The sequence below is a fragment of the Dipodomys merriami genome, unplaced genomic scaffold (genome assembly GCF_024711535.1).
Source record: "Dipodomys merriami isolate MVZ:Mamm:240054 unplaced genomic scaffold, mDipMer1.0.p SCAF_2, whole genome shotgun sequence".
In the NCBI taxonomy this organism is placed as follows: Eukaryota; Metazoa; Chordata; class Mammalia; order Rodentia; family Heteromyidae; genus Dipodomys; species Dipodomys merriami.
Window position 1 is genome coordinate 38,541,034 of NW_027203381.1, and position 16,793 is coordinate 38,557,826.

The 16,793-nt window shown below is 37.4% G+C and overlaps 1 protein-coding gene across 5 annotated transcripts in view; it reads left to right on the top strand.

Annotated features, from left to right (window-relative positions):
- Osbpl1a (oxysterol binding protein like 1A) overlaps positions 1 to 16,793 on the top strand; it is a 217,440-nt gene that overhangs the window by 101,419 nt on the left and 99,228 nt on the right. For 4 of the 5 annotated variants that reach the window (XM_070029418.1, XM_070029419.1, XM_070029420.1 and 1 more), the window contains one exon: positions 3,805 to 3,911. In XM_070029418.1, the coding sequence (XP_069885519.1) occupies positions 3,805 to 3,911 (107 nt within the window). Of the gene's footprint in view, positions 1 to 3,804; positions 3,912 to 14,333; positions 14,420 to 16,793 lie in introns of those variants that run through there. The other variant, XM_070029426.1, reaches the window with a different exon arrangement.

A 16,793-nucleotide genomic window follows, 5' to 3' on the forward strand; every position in this document is an offset into this window, starting at 1 on the left:
TTTGAATTAGCAAAAAAGTTAAGCTATTAAATCAAATATACTTCTCTTTTATGAATCTCACATTTTTCTCATTTTTGTGTTTTGTTCTGTTTTGGTAGTACAGGGATTTGAACTCAAGGCCTTTGTGCTTGTTAGATACTCTTATCATGAGCCATCAGTCGCAGCCCTTTTTCCTTTATTTATTTTTTAAGTTGAATTAATACCACTTTTGCCTGGGTTGGCCTTAAGCAGCAATCCTACTTTTACCTCCAAAATAGCTGGGATTGCAGGCCTACACAAACAATCATGGCCTTGTCCTTATTTTTTTTCCTATTTTTTTTATTGTAAAGGTAATGTATAGAGGGGTTATAGTTACAAAAGTAAGGTAATGAGTACTTTTCTTTTGAACATTTTCTCCCACTCACACCCCACTTCTTCCCCGCCCCCCAAGTTGTACAGTTCATTTCCAACATCACTGTTGAATTGGTTTTCCCTTTGTCCCACCATTTCTAAGGTGGGACAAATCAGATAAACTTATATGCAAATCAGATAAACTTATATGCAAGACAAAGGGTACAGAAATAAAAAACAGTGCCAACAGGGAATAAACTAAAGGAAAAAAAAGAAATAACTGTAAATAATACAATAAAAAATCTTGGAGTTTATTTCGATAAGTATCTTTTTTTTTTTTTTTCAGTGGTAGCGCTTGAACTCTGGGCCTGGGTGCTGTCCCTGACCTTTTAGCTCAAGGCAAGTGCTCTACCACTTGAGTCACAGTGCCACTTCTAGTTTTCTAGTGGTTATTGGAGATAAGAGTCTCATGGACTTTCCTGCTCGAGATCTGATCCTCAGATCTCAGCCTTCTTAGTAGCTAGGCTTACAGGCGTGAGCCACTGGCACCTGACAGTATCATTTTAGATGGTCAAATACACATAGCTATTGAGCTATTGTAATCCTCTCCTAAGAATATACTCCTTTGTTCTCCCTGTGGAATGCTTATGGTGCTGTTTAAATATTCTGTCCAAGTGTAATTATTTGTTTTTTTTATTACTATCATTGGATTAACTTGTAGATTTATAGTCATATTCAAGTTATTACAAATGAGGGAAACCATGCAGCCTATGTTTCTTTGGGTCTGGCTTACTTATAATTTTTTCCAAGTCTTTCCATTTCTGTATGAATGGGGCAATGTCATTCTTTCTGGTGGAAGCACAGAATTCCACTGTGTAGATATACCACATTTTCTTGATCCATTCATCCACCAAGGGGCATTTGTGTTGATTCCATATCTTAGCTATGGTAAACAATACTGCAGCAAACATAGTTGTGTATGGGCTGGTCATTTGGATAAATGCCCAGGAGTGGGATTGCTGGATCATAGGGAAGGTCTATATTTAGTTTTTGAGGACCGTCCATACTGCTTCCAAATAGGGAAAGAAGTAAAACTCTCCCTCTTAGCAGATGACATGGTCCTGTATTTAAAGAACCTCATACATTCCTCTACCAAGATATTTGAGTTGTTCTGAAACTTTGGCAAAGTAGCAGGGTATAAAATTAACCCACAAAAATCAATAGCTTTTCTGTATGCTAACAATGAGAAAAGTCAGGCTGAAATCAGGAAATTAACTCCTTTTGTAATAGCCTCAAAAAAATGACTAGGAATTAATTTAACAAAAGATGTGAAGGGCCTGTATGAGGAAAACTTTAAAAACTTGAAATAGGAAATCAAAGCACATTTAAGGAAGTGGAAAACCTCCCATGCTCCTGGATTGGGACGATTAGCATGGTGAGAATGGCAATACTGCCAAAGCTATCTACAAATTCAATTCAATACCTATCAATATACCAACAGCATTCTTCAGTGATATAGAAGAAGCAATCCAAACATTCATATGAAATAATAGAAGACACCAAATAGCAAAATCAATTCTTATCAGGAAAAACAGTGATGGAAGTTTAACAATACAGTATCAAACTTCAAACTATTACAAAGACAGCTTGGTACTGGCACAAGAACCAGTGGACTAGAATTGAAGACCCAGAAATAAACCCACAGACCTATAGCCATCTAATCTTTAATAAGGGAGCCAAAAACACCGGATAGAAGAAAGACAGCCTCTTCAATGGTGCTGGCAGAATTGGCTATACTCGTGTAGAAAACTGAAGTTAGATCATCACCCTGCACAAAAAGCAATTTCAAATGGATCACAGACTTCCATGTAAGACCATATACCCTGAAAATACTGCGGGAAGAAATAGGAGAAACACTAGGGCTTCTTGGCATAGGTCGAAACTTCCTAAATAAAGATCTAGAAACACAACAGCTCAAAGAATGGGTTAATAAATGGGATTGTATTAAACTGAGGAGTTTCTGCATGGCAAAGGATACAGCTAGCAGGATAAATAGAAAGCCCACAGATTGGAAGAAGATCTTTACTACCTATACGTCAGACAAGGGCCTCATATCTAAAATATATTTGGAGCTCAAAAAACTATCCCCCTCCCTGCAAAAACAAAAACTAAACTAAACAATCCTATCAATAAGTGGGTAAAAACTTAAAGAGAGACTTCTCTGAAGAAGAAATAAGACTGGCCCATAGACAAATGAAAAAATGTCTGGCCATAAAGGCATATCAAAACAACATTGAGATATTCCACCTTACCCCAGTTAGAATGGCCATTATCAAGAAAACTTACAATAACAATGCTGGCAGGGATGTGGCCAAAAGGGAATGATACTACACTGTTGGTGGGAATGTAAACTGTTTTTTGTTTTTAATGGGTAAATAGCTTAAGACTTTGATTTGAGGGAGCAGTTGTGGATACTGCCTTTTCTTTGTTCTTTGGGCTTCCACAAGGATACAGTTTTGATAGTGAAAAGAACTACATATGTCAAAATAAAAACTAGAGAAAGTTGAATTAATGCCTCTTTCAGATATGTTAATCCCACATCAACTTTGGAATTTTTTTCTCCTTTTAGCAGTTTGCTTTTGAATAAGTTTACTTATGTAGTATAGAACATCAAGAAAGGAAATGTTAATGTCTTTTAAGTAGTACTGTCAATCTTAACTGCTTTTTTCAAACATGACGATTGTTACAAAATGCTTTTAGTCTTAGCTCTGTAGGATGTAATGTGTTGTAAGAACAAGCTTCATCCTTTGTACCTCCTCTTGTGCCCTGATTATGCTTCTGGAAAAAGCATGCTATTTATATCCTTTGCTTGAGACAGCATGAAATGGTTATAAAAAATATTTTTTTGGCTGAGTTCCAGTGGCTCACGCCTGTAATCCTAGCTACTGAGAATCAGTGTTTAAAAAGCCAGCTCAGGCAGATAGTCCATGAGACTTTTTTTTTGAGCCACAGTGCCACTTCCAGTTTTCTGGTGGTTAATTGGAGATAAGAGTCTCACAGACATTCCTGCTCCTCTGACTTTGAACCCTGATCAAATCTCAGCCTCCTGAGTAGCTAGGATTACAGGTGTGAGCCATGGGCGCCAGGCTTGAGACTCTTATCTCCAATAAACCAATAGAAAACTGGAAGTGGCACTGTGGCTCAATGGTAGAGCACTGCCTTGAGCTGAAGAGTTGATGGATAGTGCCCAGGGCCAGAGTTCAAGTCCCACAACCTCCCAAAAATATTATATTAGGCCTGGGATTAAAGCTCAAGTGTTACAGCACCATTTTTGACTCTGAAGTTCAAATCTTCCTACCACATAAATACATACATACATAAACATAGATATATAAATATAAATGGTTAAAATGTTCTTACGGTCTTTAAAATTTATTAAAATCCCACTCATTTATGTTCTGTTCTTATTTATAGAAATGCTTCCATCATTTCTTCAGAAAGTTGAAGTTGTCTCTGAAGCTTCTAGAGAGACTTGTGTAGCTTTGAGTGATTGCCTTAATATCTTCACTAAGCAAGAAGGGGTAGGTCGTTTCCAATTCAATTTTTAATTGTTTGGATGTTACATGCTTGTTCATCTAATTCATTCTCCTTCAGTTGTTAACAGTAGAAAAATATAAGTAAAAGAAATCTTTATTTCTTGACAGAACTGAGAAGAAATTTATTTTTTTTAAGCAGGATCACTGTGAAAAATAGCCTGTATTGACCTCTTTCAGCTTATTGATGCAGCCGTATTTAACAAGTACATTGAACAAATTACCAGTGAATTACTCAAGCTGATTGTGATAATTCAAGAGACATGAAAACATCATACAGAGGGCTTTAATTTAATATTTACATTTAGAAACTAACGCATTTGTATACTTAACTATGTATCTTGAACTTGTTGGAAGAAACGTTCACTTTTTTTCCCTTTATTCTCCTTTTATTCAATAATGTGACATTTACTTCTCAAAATTTGAGTAAGAGAAGTATGTGTACACATTAGGATTTTTTTTCAGGACTAAAAAGTGTTTTTGGCTGCCTGAATTAGTGTTTCTCTTGTTCTGTCTTTTTCCCTCCTTTTTCTTTCATTTTCATGATTTTAATGTAAGCCAAATGACAGTAGGCCTTCTCTTCCATTTCTTTTTCCATTCAATTTGTGAGTGTGTTTAATCTTCAATTTTTTTATTAAGATATCAAATTTTTTTCCTTACAATTGATTTTTTTTTTTCTGTTGGACACAGGGCTTGAACTCAGGGCATGGGTGCTGTCCGAGTAGTTTGCTTAAGGCTAGGGCTTTACCTCTGAAGCCACAGCTCCACTTCTGCCTTTTTGGTGCTTAAATGGAGATAAGATATCCCTGCCAGGGATAGTCTTGAACTGTGATTCTTAGATCCCAGCTTCCTGAATAGCATTAGAGGTATGAGCAATTAGTGTTTGGAGATTTTATATATAAAGATCTACAGATCTAAAACTTAATTTTTTCAAGACTAAAATGGAAGTCATAAATTCATACAGAATTTTTGAAATGCTGCATTTGATTTGTGTGCCACAAATTCTATATACACATTTATTTGAAGGACAAGAAAATATGGAAATATTAATCTGTACTCACTTAAAACAAACTTTGAGAACATTTTCAGCAGAATGCTATTACTGTTAAGCATTTTAAGTGCTTGATTCTTCTAAGGCTGTTTAAAATCCTCCAGTATTTCTAGTTTTGGTGGCTCGTGGATTTCCTGTACTAGTGTTTTTAAATGATGGATGATTCAGTGTTATAAATACACCTGAATAATATGACAGCATTTTAGGATATTTTTGTAATTAATACATTACAAAATCACTGGATTCACATAATAATTACCACATTGTAAAAACAGATTTCTCATTTCTTCTTGGTACTGTTAGGTGTATCGATACCTTTCTTTGTTCTAGGGATATATGGTTTTAAGATTATGGCGAAAATGTTATACTTGTATGTGTAATTTCAAGAGATGTACAATTGTTTTAAACCTGCTTACAAACCATCTAAAATTTCTCTCTTAGCCTAAAGGTAAGACTATTAGCCTCATTTAGCTTCTTGATCATGAGGATTAAATTCAATAATGTAGCCAAAATGCTCTACATATAGTACCTATGAATAAAAGTTAACAGTTATTACTGTAGGATCTTATGTAATTAAGGCATATAATCCCTCTCTTCCGCTGGTGTCTTTTGGAACTTTTTGAACTTTTGTATCTTTATCATTGTTTATCTTGTTTGATGAGATGGTGTGTGGGTCTAATCCTTATTCTTTCAGTAACAATGGAATACTTGGCATTATTTACCTTCATTTTTCAAATAAAACATACTATAGGGAATTTTGTTAGGAGCAATGGGTCTCAGTCTACTAGGGGACAAGTTTCTATAAAATGAAAGTAAAAAGCTTCAAAGTTGAATGTAGGGATACATTTTATATACAGATGAATAATGTGTATAGAAGTATGTAGCATACTATATGGAGTGCAGTGTTTATTTAGTAACTGGCATTTCATGTTTCCAACTTTAAGAAACTTTTTTTTGATATTGCCATTCTAACTAAGGTGAGGTAAAATCTGAGTTGTTTTGATTTGTTTTTCCTTTATGGCCAGAGGTATTGAACATTTCTTCATATGTGATTGGCCATTATTAGTACTTTTTCTGAGAAGACTCTTTAGCTTATTAGCCAGTTTATTAATTTTTAAATTTTTTTTTTTTTAGTGTTGCTAACATGTTGTGCAGAGGGGTTACCATTTCATAAGTCATGTAATGAGTACATTTTTTTTTTCTTCTTTTTTTTTTTTTGGATGATGTCATCCCTTCTTTTGCTTTTCCCCTTTGGATTGTTGGCTTTTTGAGGGTTTAAATTTTTTTAAGTTCTCTGTATATCATGGATAGTAAGCCATTGTCTGATTAGTATAGCTGGCCAAAATCTTCCGTTCCATAGGCTTTTTCATTTATTGGCTCTCTCCTTTGCCATGTAGAAACTTTTTAGTTTGATGCAGTCCCATTTATCAAGTTTTTCTTCGATTTTCTGGATCTTTACTCAGAAAGTTGCAGCCTGTGCCCCGCAGCCCTAATGTTTTCCCTGCTCTTTCCTGTAATAGTTTAATGGCTTAAGATCTTACACTGACATCTTTAATAATCCATTTTGAATTGATGATTGTGCAAGGTGATATGTAAGGACTTGGTTTGTTTTCTACATGTAGATGTCTAGTTTTGCTTTCTTCCAGCCTATGTTTTTGGCCCCCTTATTAAATATTAAATGGCTATATGTCTGTATGTTTGTTTTGGGTCTTCTGTCCCTTTGGTCTTCAGGCCTGATAACAAATGCTGGTGAGGATACAGCCAAAAGGGAACCCTCATATATGTTGATGGGAATGTAAACTTGTTCAACCATCATAGAAAGCAGTGGAGAGGTTCCTCAAAAAATTAAACAGTGGCTCACTGTTGCTATTGACACAGCAAGACCTGGTAGGCAGAAAGTAGACCATACCATGAGGGTATGGACAAAGTTTATTAAAACATCATATGGTTATATGCAGCATAGGGGCATAGCAAATGAATCTTCAGTCATGGGGCAGTCACATGAGACAGAAAGCAGGGATCCAGACAATGAGAGTCAGTGAGCAGGAAGATTTAATTGTTGTCATCAAAGGTGAAGCAGTTCCATGTGATTAAAAATTACAAAGAGCAAGCAAGGTACAAGAGGAGATAACAAGGCATCATTCTACAGAACTAATTACTTGGGCACTTTCCCCATGTCCTCCAACAAGATCACGGCCAGGCATCCAGACCTTCGCCCAGATAGAGAAAGCGCCTTCCTCATTCTATCCTGGAGGCTGCAGCTGGGTACCCTGACCTGTGACAAAATGTTATGGGGGAGCGTTCTCCTCGTTCACCAGCAAATAGAAAGCTCACAGCAGACAGGGTCACGTGAGTCTGTGTGTCTGACAGCTCAAGTCTGGAATCCTAGCTACTCAGGAGGCTGAGAGCTGAGGATCAGGGTTCAAAGCCAGCCCTGGCAGGAAAGTCTGTGATACTCTTATCTCCAATTAACCACCAGAAAACTGGAAGTGGTGCTATGGTTCAAGTTGTAGAGCACTAGCCTCTAGCAGAAAAGCTCAGGGATAGTGCCCAGGCCCTGAATTCAAGCCGATGACTGACACCCCCCCCCAAAATATATAATATACATTTATATAATATATATATGTATATATATTTACTCTGTGATCCAGCAATTCCACTCCTAGGCATTTACCCAAAAGATTGCAAACCACGATACAGTAAAGCCACAAGAACAAACATGTTTATTGCAGAACTATTCACTGTAGTCAAGATATGGAATCAGCCCAGATTCTCCTCAATGAATGAGTGGATCAAGAAAATATAAGATATATATATATATATATATATATATATATATGAATTTTACCCATTCATTAGAAAGAATTATATTGTAATATTTGTTAAAATAAAAAATGGAAGGACCTGGAAATAATTAACTGAAATAAGTCAGGCCCAGAGAGACAAAGGGTCCATGTTTTCCCTTATACATTGAAGCTAGATTTAGGTTATGAACTTAGAAGTAAATACATTGGGTGGTATGCAAGTGTACACAAATATATTAACTGATATATGGTAGATTCAAGGGAGACCTCAAATAGTATAATTCCTTAGAAAGCCAAAGTGAGTTCAGCAAAATAAAACACCAGGAAGCAGGCACTAGAAAGGGGTGTAGTAGAGGTGAAGGGGAAAAGAATTTACAGATGAAGAAGAGAGAGGGAGAATGCAATAAAGAATCTAATGTGTATCCTACAAAATAAAGAATGAGGGAAAGGGTTAGGTAGCTGAGAGATGGGTGAGAATGTTGAAAGGGGTAACATTAATCCAGATATGATATTCATGAAATGCTTTATTAAAAAGCAACTTCTTTGTACAACTTTTAAAGATAATTACAAAAATTAGAAATTCAAAAAAGTCTTTTTCACTCAAGGTGGATACTCTATCACTTGAGCCACAGCTTTACTTCCAAGTATAAGAATCTTTTTTTTTTTTTTTGGTTGTGGGGATTGAATTCTAGGGCCTGGGCTCTGTCCCTCTGTTCTTCAGCTCAAAGCAAGCACTCTACTACTTGAGCCATAGCTCCACTTCCAGTTTTCTTGTGGTTTATTGGAGATAAGAGTCTCATGGACTTTCTTTCCTGGGCTGGCTTTGAACTGCGAGCCTTAGATAGAAGCTTCCTAAGTAGCTAGGATTACAGGCATGAGCCAACAGTGCCTGCCTCAACTTTAAGAATCTTTAAAATAGCTTTTTACTAATTTTATAAGATACAATTTCTCAGTAGATTCCATGAATTTCTAAGAAATCATATAGGAGAAAATATTTTCAAATATTTTCCAAATAGTTGAAAGATAAGTGGCATCCTGGAAGTGGCCTTCCTCCCTGCCTAACTCCTTCCCTGCCTCCCTCCCTCCCATCTTGTGATACAGCTCCACCTGGCCTGGAATTCACAATGATCCTACCTCAGTGTCATGAGTGCTGTGATTACAGGCATGAACCACCACACCTAGATTGAAGTTTGTCTTTCAGATGACCAAGTATTACAACATGGAATTGATAGTTTAATTGAGGTCAGGATGGCCTAATTACCTGTAATGCCTTATTGATCTGGTATTATCAGTTACATTTCTACTGTCTAGAACATTTATTAAGAGTAGTATAACCTTTGGAATCACACAACTCTTGACTCCTGGTTTTAAATCTAAATCGTTTAAAAATTTTAATCACTAAGCTTTTTTTGATACTCTCTCCTTTTTAAAGTGGGGTAAAATGATTAAAAGTTATTTTGAAGAGTAAATGAGATCATAGTAGCCAAACACCTTTGTTGTACCTGTTATAAGAGATGGGTTAGAAAGGTGTAAGTGACATTACTTCCTATGGCAGTAAACCTGTTTTTATTCTAATTATTTTTCTTGGCTTTTTTTGTGTGTGTGGTACAGAGGTTTGTACTCAGGACTTTATATTTGCTAGGCAAGCATTCTACCACTTGACCCATATCCCTTGCCCTTTTTATTCTAGTTATTTTTCAGATAGGTTCTTGTGCTTTTTGTCTAAAACAGTAGGACTTTGGGTTTCCCATGTAACTAAGATTGCAAGCATGTGCCATAGCACTATACTTGCGTGCTTGTTGAGATAGGATCTAGCTAACTTTTTGCCTGGCCTGGCCTTGGGCCTCATTCCTTCTTCCATTTTGTGGCTTCTAAGGAGGTGGGATTGTAGGCTTGACCCATAACACTCCTCTGTTGGCATTTATTTAGAATGTTAAACATTCACTTTTTTTTTCCTTTTTATAATGCTGGGGATGGAATTTAGGGCCTTATGCTTATCATTGAGCTAAACCGCATCCTACACATTTCCTTCTTAACATAAAACTTTAAAATTTACAATTGTTAGACATCCTGGATTATCTTTTTTAAAATTGATAGTTTTCAATTCATTACTTTTAAGAACTTTTTCTGTTTTTATATTCTTATACATTAAAATTATAATTATGTTAGATATATAACATAATGAGCACATTTCTTGTCAAACATTGTTACCCCTTCCCTCCTTGTTTTCTCCCACTTTTTTCCATCCCTTTTCATTCCCCCTAGTTGTAAAGTTCATTTCCAGCATAATATCTTGTGAATATGGCTGTTGCATTTGGTTCACCCTTTGTCTCACCATTTATTTTCCTTTCATTCCTCAAATCATATAAACGTATATGCATACGAATGTGTATATATAAGACACAGGGTACCAAAATAAAAAAAAATGACAACAGGATAAATCAAAGGAAAAAAATGAAAGAAAAAAGAAATAACTTCACATAGTACATTAAAAGCAAAAAAAAAAATCCTCATGTTTCCATATCTTGGAGTTCATTTTTGTTGCTGTTGTTCATAATTACTGTGTCTGTTTATCAGATAAACCAGAGAATAATGTGAATGGATCTGTATGTTTTTCAACTAAGTTGGCTAGATATATTACTTTTGAATTGTTGATTGTATCTATCTGTCTTTAAGCATTACTTCTTGATTTTTATATTAACTGTGCCTGCCCTTACAAGTGGAATTACTGATCTCTTCTGATATTTTTAATATCCTGCTTACTAACAAGAAAACCAGAAGTGAAAGTTGGTATAATTATCCACAAGAAGAATATACTGGCTCTGTATAGAAAACTTCGGGGTTTCAGTAGGTGTGGGTATTTGTGCCTCAGTCTTGTGCCTGCCTTTTCTGTGATTTTTGGGTGCTTTCTGCTTAGGGAGATGCTCTGATAGAACCTACACAGAGTTAAATGCCCATTTCAACCTATAGGTAAATGAAAAATGAGCTTAGAGGTAGATTTTATTTGTAAACAAAGAGAAAAGTGCAGTTTATAAAATAAGCTAAAAATGTGTAGACTATTTTTAGGACAGAAAACTTGGAAATATAGTAGCACAGTATATTAATGCTATGTGTGTGTTTTTTTTTTTTTTTTTCGGTTGGTCGTGGGGCTTGAACTCAGGGCCTGGGCACCGTCCCTCAGCTCTTCAGCTCAAGGCTAGCACTATACCATTTGAGCCATAGCACCACTTCTGGCTTTTTCTGCTTATGTGGTGCTGAGGGATCAAACCCAGGGCCACATGCTTGTGAGGCAAGCACTCTACCACTGAGTCACCTTCCCAGCCAGCTTTATGTTTTCTTTAACCTTGTCTGAGAGTTTCATTCAAAAGGCTAAAAACTGACTTCATGAGTTACTTCTGTTTCTTTTATTTTCCTCAATATAGACAGAGGACAATCTCAAATGTGGTTAAAATGTCATGTGGAAGCCATCATTGCTGTGTTCTTTTTCTTTGTATCATAGAGCTCCCATGGTCTTAGTCAAACCAGTTTTTCCAACTCAGGAACTTGTCTATTTGAAGTTGGCTTAAGCTCACTTGTAAAACGTTTTATACTTTGATGTTAAACTCCTTGCCTGTTGAAGAGATGTGACCCAGATATATGAGTGAGTAATAATGGTGCTGTGTGTGGTAGAATGGAAAGATCCAGACTGTAAACTGGAGCCATCTGAATTTCTATTGCTTCTTTGGACAGAAGCCTGATCACTTTTGAAGGGAAGTCATTTGTGGACTCATGACTATCCAAGTCATGGCCTTGATGTTTAGCTTCCTGTGCTGGAATATTTTAATCCCTCTCCTCTTATTTCCTGTTGTGTACGGTAGGCCTTCACCCCTCCAAAGCTTTCATCTCTGCTGTCTCCCTATTTCCTTCTCAAAAAAGTAGTAGACAGCCATTGATACACCATCAACTCCCTGTATGCCCTCACCACAATTTGTATATGTTTTATCCCCTGTCCTTCTCTTAGAAGCTTTTGTCTTCTATTTTGCTTTTTAAAAGTAGCTCCTCTCTTCTTTTTAGTTCTCTATTCCTTTCTAACCTTGATCTTTATATAAGCTTTTCTAGTTCCACTTTTTTTGTTTTTAATATAATGTGTTCTCTTTCATTTCCCAGCTAGTCCACTGAAATTATTGTTGCCAGTGTCTCCTTATTGCTAAATCACTGGTTGCTTTTCAGTTATCTTGCATGACCTTTAAATGACTCGGCACTTGACTATTTCCTGCCTTTTGGATTTCTCTGTGGCCTCCATGGTACCTTCTTTCATCTTCTCTTTTATGGTTACTTAGTTCCTTACACAGTCACCTTCTCAAGCTTGTTTTCTTCTGCCTATGCCTTAAATATCAGCATTCCCTAAGTTTCTGTAGGAGACTTTTTCTTAGATCTTCTCATCTCCCTAGATGAACTCACCCATCTCATTAACTAGAAATTGTTTAGACTTCTCCTTGCACAGAACCATTATAGCCAGCTGCTTTTTGCAAAATTTACTTATGATTCTATGGATTTCAAAAGCAGTGTTTCTAAAACTAAGATACCCATTTGTCTCATAGAAGTTCTGCCTGGTAAGTAATTCAAGCCAGGATCACAGCAGTTGTCTTTGGTTCCTTTTTTTTTTTTTTTTTTTTTTTTTTATTAATCATCTAACCTTTGATTAAGTGCTTTCAATCTGGTGTCTTCTATCCCAGCTGCCTATGACTCTTTACTTCCCTTCCTCCCATCCCAATAGACACATTCTCTGTTGATGTTCTTCAGGATAAAGTTCCCAGGATTGCACTGACAAGACTGCCACCATTTCCTAATTCCAGACTCCACCCTTCAAAACTAGGTTAGGTGTCCCTTATGTTGTTCCAGGAGTTCCTTGTAATCATAGAATTGGTCATGTTGTATCAATACATATTCACTAAACTAGAGCTCCTTAAGGAAACAACTATATCTTATTTTTATAACATAGTACTTGGCATATAGTAAGTTGTTAATAAATATTTGAGTGAATGAATAAATGTACAAAGGAAAGAACACAAACTTTAGTGTTAGATTAATCTGAATATAAACTCAGATATTCAACCTGGAACAAATTAATATAAATTTAGGAATGCCATTTCCAACTCTGAAAATGAGAATACAAATCAGTTGTTTCAAGTGAAGTGTCTATAATAGTGCCTTGCAAGTTTTAGGTGTCCTGTTAATTGCCATGTAAAACAAAATCTTGTTTTCTTCGCTATGTTGTTAGTTCTGCTTCTGTAAACTGAATTCATTTTTCAATTCTCTGGGTGTAGAGAAAGATTCTGTGGCAGGGGCAATCCTTTGGTGATAAATGTGACTTTTCCAAGCACAAGAATGCTTAGTTATCAATTTAGAATGGGGGTGGGAGCAGGGAACAAAGTGCCTTTTCAAAGACACAGTGAAACCTCAAATTTCACAGACATTCCACATATCCCCAGTAAGCCTTCAATGTCTTGCATACATTTTACATTTGTAGTGCAATTCTAGCTGCCACTGACTGCAGAGTATCTCAGTAACTTGCTAGTATTCAGTTTGTTATTATCTGAGATACACAAAGATAAGAGAATGGATTTTTGAAAGGTTTAAATAACTTTATATTGGAACAAACCTTGTTTTGTTTAACTTAAGTGTTATAGTTAACTAGAATTCTCATTAACTTGAATATCTCTCTGTTTATTTATATATTTCTAATTTTATGCAATATTTCCTTGGAGCCCCATGTACCCTCCAAGCCTGGCTGTTAAAGGAAATCATCTTTTACTTGCCTAGGACAAAACACTGTTGTTTGCCTTTACTGCTCAAATCGCCTGTAAGTAGGATATAAACAATAAATTGGTGAAGACTGATTCATAGTGAACTCTTCAGTAAAGACTCAGTGTTGCAGGCAAGGTTGGAGAGATGACTCCTTTGCGTCCTGGTGTTTCCTGAGGGGTGGGTTGCCCTTTAAAAGTTACCAGGCCTGGAGTCTTTAGGAGAGGGTTGAGCACCCGGCTACGCTAGGACCTTGCGGAGCCGAGCCGAGAGCAAGTAGCTGTTTCCTAGCTTCCCTTGGAGAATTCCAGCTCAGTTCCCTGGACTCAGCTCTGCTCCTTCATCTCCTCTCCTCTCCTGGCTGGGCTGGATCTCCCTGCCCGCCCGTGGGTCCATCCCTACCTGCTAAAGAAGGGAGGAGGGAGTCAGAACGACTGGCTGCGGGAAGAGCCGCTGGCTCCTGCTGCGGGCCACACGGCGCCGTTCCAGGCTGCTCTGCACTCGGCTAGGGGAGCCCCGGGGAGGGTGGCTGTGTGGCTGCAGTTGGAGGCCAGCACCGCGCGGACCTCTGCGGCCGGGGCCAGGGCGCGGCAAGGAGTCCGGGGGCGGTCGGGCCGCACCTCCACGCGATCTCCCGCGGGGAGGCGAGGGAGGCTGGCGCTGCTACCTTGCAGGAGCCAGGGGCGGGCCCCAAAGGTGACTTCGGGAGACCTTGCGGTGCCGCCCTGGGTGTAACCTCCAGGATCAGTCCAGTTGGCGGGGAGGGCTAGGAGGAACAGGCCGAACTCACTGGTGCTGGAGCTTGCAGAGGAACAAGGAGTGGAGTGCTTCTGCCAGGGGCTTCGCAGCCTGCCCAGGTGTGTGTGTGTGTGTGTGTGTGTGTGTGTGTGTGTGTGTGTGTGTGTGTCTGTCTGTCTGTCTGTCTGTCTGTCTCTGTTTGTGCGTCTGTCCGTGTGTGTGTCTGTCTGTCTCTGTGTTTGTGCGTCTGTCCATGTGTGTGTGTGTGTGTGTCTGTCTGTCTCTGTGTTTGTGCGTCTGTCCGTGTGTGTGTGTGTGTGTGTGTGTGTGTGTCTGTCTGTCTGTCTCTGTGTTTGTGCGTCTGTCCATGTCCTTGTCCCTTCTTTGGCTTTGTGGGACAGCCTCAGGGGCGACTGGGGACACCGGGGAGTGAGGAGGGGGCAGGGCGTCCAGATGTGAATCAAGGCTGTGAATAGATCCAAGAATAGTTGGACATGTATGCTAAATCCAGTGCGGCCACGAGTTCTTGGGGAGGGGTGTGCCAGGGAGAGACCCAGCTCCTCCTTTCCACTTTGGGGTCTTCCTGCTGGGTATAGTTTTGCCTTGGGTTCCAGGAAGAGCCCCAGGGGAAATTCCTGTTGGCTGATTTTTTTTTTCCCAGCTAAATATTAGTATTAGGTCAAGTGGAGCTGGAGTGGGAGGAGTAAAACAGTAAAAGACATTATTGTCCTAAATAACCTTCCAAGTTACTGATTCTTTGCATGCTTCTGCACTGGCTGACATTGAGATGAACTTAGCACCGCTGAAATGACAAAAATTGCAGGGGGAAAAGCATGATTGGACTGAGGAGACCAGGAAATAATCATTTTTGGGGGAGGGGGTAGCTCTCAACTTTCATGTTTTCATTTAGGATTTTTGATTACTCATAGGCTTTCTTTGTAGCCTAAGCCAGTGGGGAATCATGTTTCCCTAGCATTCAGAGCATGTGGCTGGTTGTTCCATGTTTTTAATTATGCTGTGTTTTTTTTTGTTGTTGTTTTTCTGGATTTAAAGGAAGGGTGGTCAGATGAGAAATATGGCCTGGATAGAGATCTTCAGAGTTGTTAAAGTTATTAAAAGTTTCTTACTTTTAATTAGGTCTGAGGACAAAATTAAGGCATTTGATTTGGAAGTCTTGGCATTGCATCAGTAGGAAGCTTTTTCAAAGAAGGAATATACTTGAAGTGAGTTGATGTGCTGGCTAGAGTATGAGGATCTAAATGTAAACTTCAGTTTCCTTTTGACACAAAGGCAATCTCTCCTCCACGTAATGTTTGATAGTAGCACTGAAGTTGATGACTTGGCACATTGGCTAGATTTAGATTTATTAGGTATTTAATGTGAACAGGAATACCAGAGGGCTATTTCAGCCACTGTCTAGTAATGCTTTTCCTAGATTAGAATTGGAACTTGTACTATTGTGAATGTAGTTGTTGGACTTTGGTCTCCTCTTCAGGAATTATTGAAAAAATATATATAATACATAATATATATATATATAAAATTGTTTTTGGATTTTGGTGGTGGTAAAAGTGACTCCTGTCACTTAATTACAGTTGTGGATCTTGCAGAATACAGGGAAGTAAAAAAGCTTTTAAAGGTTTTCCATACTAACAGCAATGTATTCATGTTCATAGTAGTAATACAGTAAAAGCATACTTTCAAGTATTGGGTAAAAATAACAGAACAATTATACAATATCATAATCTAAGCTCTATGTATTTTCTTTTAAAAGGTTAATTTAACAAAGGATAATATATATAATGAAAGGATAATTTAATTTTTATCATTCAAATATATTACCATTTATCTGGTTTAAGGATTCGAAGAAAATTTTAATTACTTTAAAAAGTTTAAATTTATTTGCTTCTTCTTGTTAGATATATATCATTTTAGCTAAGGATTTAAAAGCTGGAAATCTGCTACAGATTAAATTTTGAAACACTAGGTCATACATTATATACAAAGAAAATGAAATTTAAGCTATTTTATTTTGGTAACTTTGGAGAGTTTTTCTGCAAAATACAAGGTTTTAATTAGTAGCATGATGTGTATATGTGTGTATGTATGTGTATGAGGCTTGTCATGTGTAATATCTATTCTGTTAGTTTTCCTATCTGATAGTGGTTCACAGTAACCTGCATGCAGTTTTGTTTTGTTCTCAACTACATACCTAGTATACAATTTAATGTGGAACTTATAACTGATGAGTTTTCAATGAGTTGTATAGTCAGGCTTAATTTTTCTTGCACTTTAATTTCAAACAGATATAACCTCTATATTGTTACAGTTGTCCATTGCAGATTTGACACTTAGTACTTGGTATTGTTTTTTTTCCCTTGACTAATTCAGTAGATATTTACAGAATGTCTACTTTGACAGACCTGTTTAGCAAACTTCTAAAAGCATGGTGTTTAAACAGATTCTTGTAGAAGGTTCAACCCAAAAGCAACA